We start from the raw sequence: 1,284 nt of genomic DNA, 5'->3' as shown, positions 1-1,284 counted from the left end.
AAGAGAGCTGCCCCGAACTCCGAGAGTAGCAAAACGGAGGGAGAGAAGGGCGAGAAGGATGACGGGAGACCCAAGGCCCGGAGGAGGAAAGAGAACAGGGGTTCAGGATCCTCGCAGCGGCAACTCCAACAGCAACAGCAGCAGCAGCAGCAGCAACAACAGCTGTTGCAGCAGCAACAACAGCAGCAAATTCCTACCACGTCATTGAAGGAGGCAACTCCCGGTGATAAGGAATGGGAAAAGAAAGGACTCGGCGATAAGAATCAAGTGGACAGGAAGGAGCCGCAACACGCGGCATTGCCTGAAGACGGGCAAAGCGACGAGAAGGAGGTGGAGGTCTTCGAAGAGGACGACTATTAATGCCCCTCCAGAAGATACTCCAAAGAAATCTGAACCACTGTCGCGCCTAGCAGGATGTGTTTTTGCACACAATGGCGGAGCGCGGCAGTAGATTGGGAGTGGCTGCAGAGCCGTACCGGGTGCCGCTGAACCACCCGTGCTGGGCGGTGGACCGGTGCGGCTCCGTAGCGATAACATGGAGGGCAACGGAGGAGCCCGTTGCCTGCACTAGGCTCGTAGCGGACGACGGGTTCGTCGCTGTTAGATGGGGCCACATCGTTGTGGTTGGAGTATATTTCTCCTTCAACAAAGACGTGGCCCAGTTTGAAGGGTTCCTCGATCGCCTTCGGGATTTCGTGGAAAGGATTCTCCCTCAACCAGTGATAGTGGCCGGGGACTTCAACGCCAAGGCGGCGTTATGGGGGTCTCCGATCACGAATGCCAGGGGGAGAATCCTTGAGGATTGGGCGGCGGGCCTGGGACTCGTATGCGTTAACACGGGAAATGCCCAGACCTGCGCGCGGCACTAGGGGGGGGGTCAATAGATGACATCACACTGACAAACCCCCCGGCTGCTCGCGGTATTAAGGAATGGAGGGTGGCCGAGGAGGTCGAGTCGTTATCCGACCACCTCTTTATCGAGTCATGAGCCTCCCGGTCACCCCCTCCCCCCGGAGGTCCAGGCCCGCCGCAAAAAAGCGGAGCTCCGCTTCCCGCGCTAGGCCCTTCGCAAGCTGGACCGCAATAAATTTCGCGCGGCGATCCAGACTTGCTTGTGGGCCGATGATGTAAACTTTAGTTTACAAGCCGACGCGGACGAGGCAGCCGAACGGCTCGGGGAAATAATGACAGCCACGTGCGACGTGGCAATGCCCCGAGCCAGGCCTCATCCGCGTCGGAACGCGTACTGGTGGACGGAGGAGATAGCCGAATTAAGGCGCTCCT

The 1,284-nt window shown here is 58.7% G+C and overlaps 1 protein-coding gene across 1 annotated transcript; it reads left to right on the top strand.

Annotated features, from left to right (window-relative positions):
• The first annotated feature begins 431 nt into the window (after positions 1 to 431).
• Positions 432 to 869, top strand: LOC139816424 (uncharacterized). Its single transcript, XM_071783905.1, has one exon. It carries the CDS (start codon positions 432 to 434, stop codon positions 867 to 869), a length of 438 nt encoding a protein of 145 aa, XP_071640006.1.
• The last annotated feature ends 415 nt before the right edge of the window (positions 870 to 1,284 follow it).

Source organism: Temnothorax longispinosus, chromosome 7 (assembly GCF_030848805.1).
Source record: "Temnothorax longispinosus isolate EJ_2023e chromosome 7, Tlon_JGU_v1, whole genome shotgun sequence".
NCBI classification, from domain to species: domain Eukaryota; kingdom Metazoa; phylum Arthropoda; class Insecta; order Hymenoptera; family Formicidae; genus Temnothorax; species Temnothorax longispinosus.
This window is presented reverse-complemented; position numbering and strand designations above follow the sequence as displayed.

What these genes read in the sequence shown, in the direction of transcription:
- LOC139816424 (XM_071783905.1), top strand. Translation starts at nt 432, where the DNA reads ATGGCGGAGCGCGGCAGTAGATTGGGAGTGGCTGCAGAGCCGTACCGG.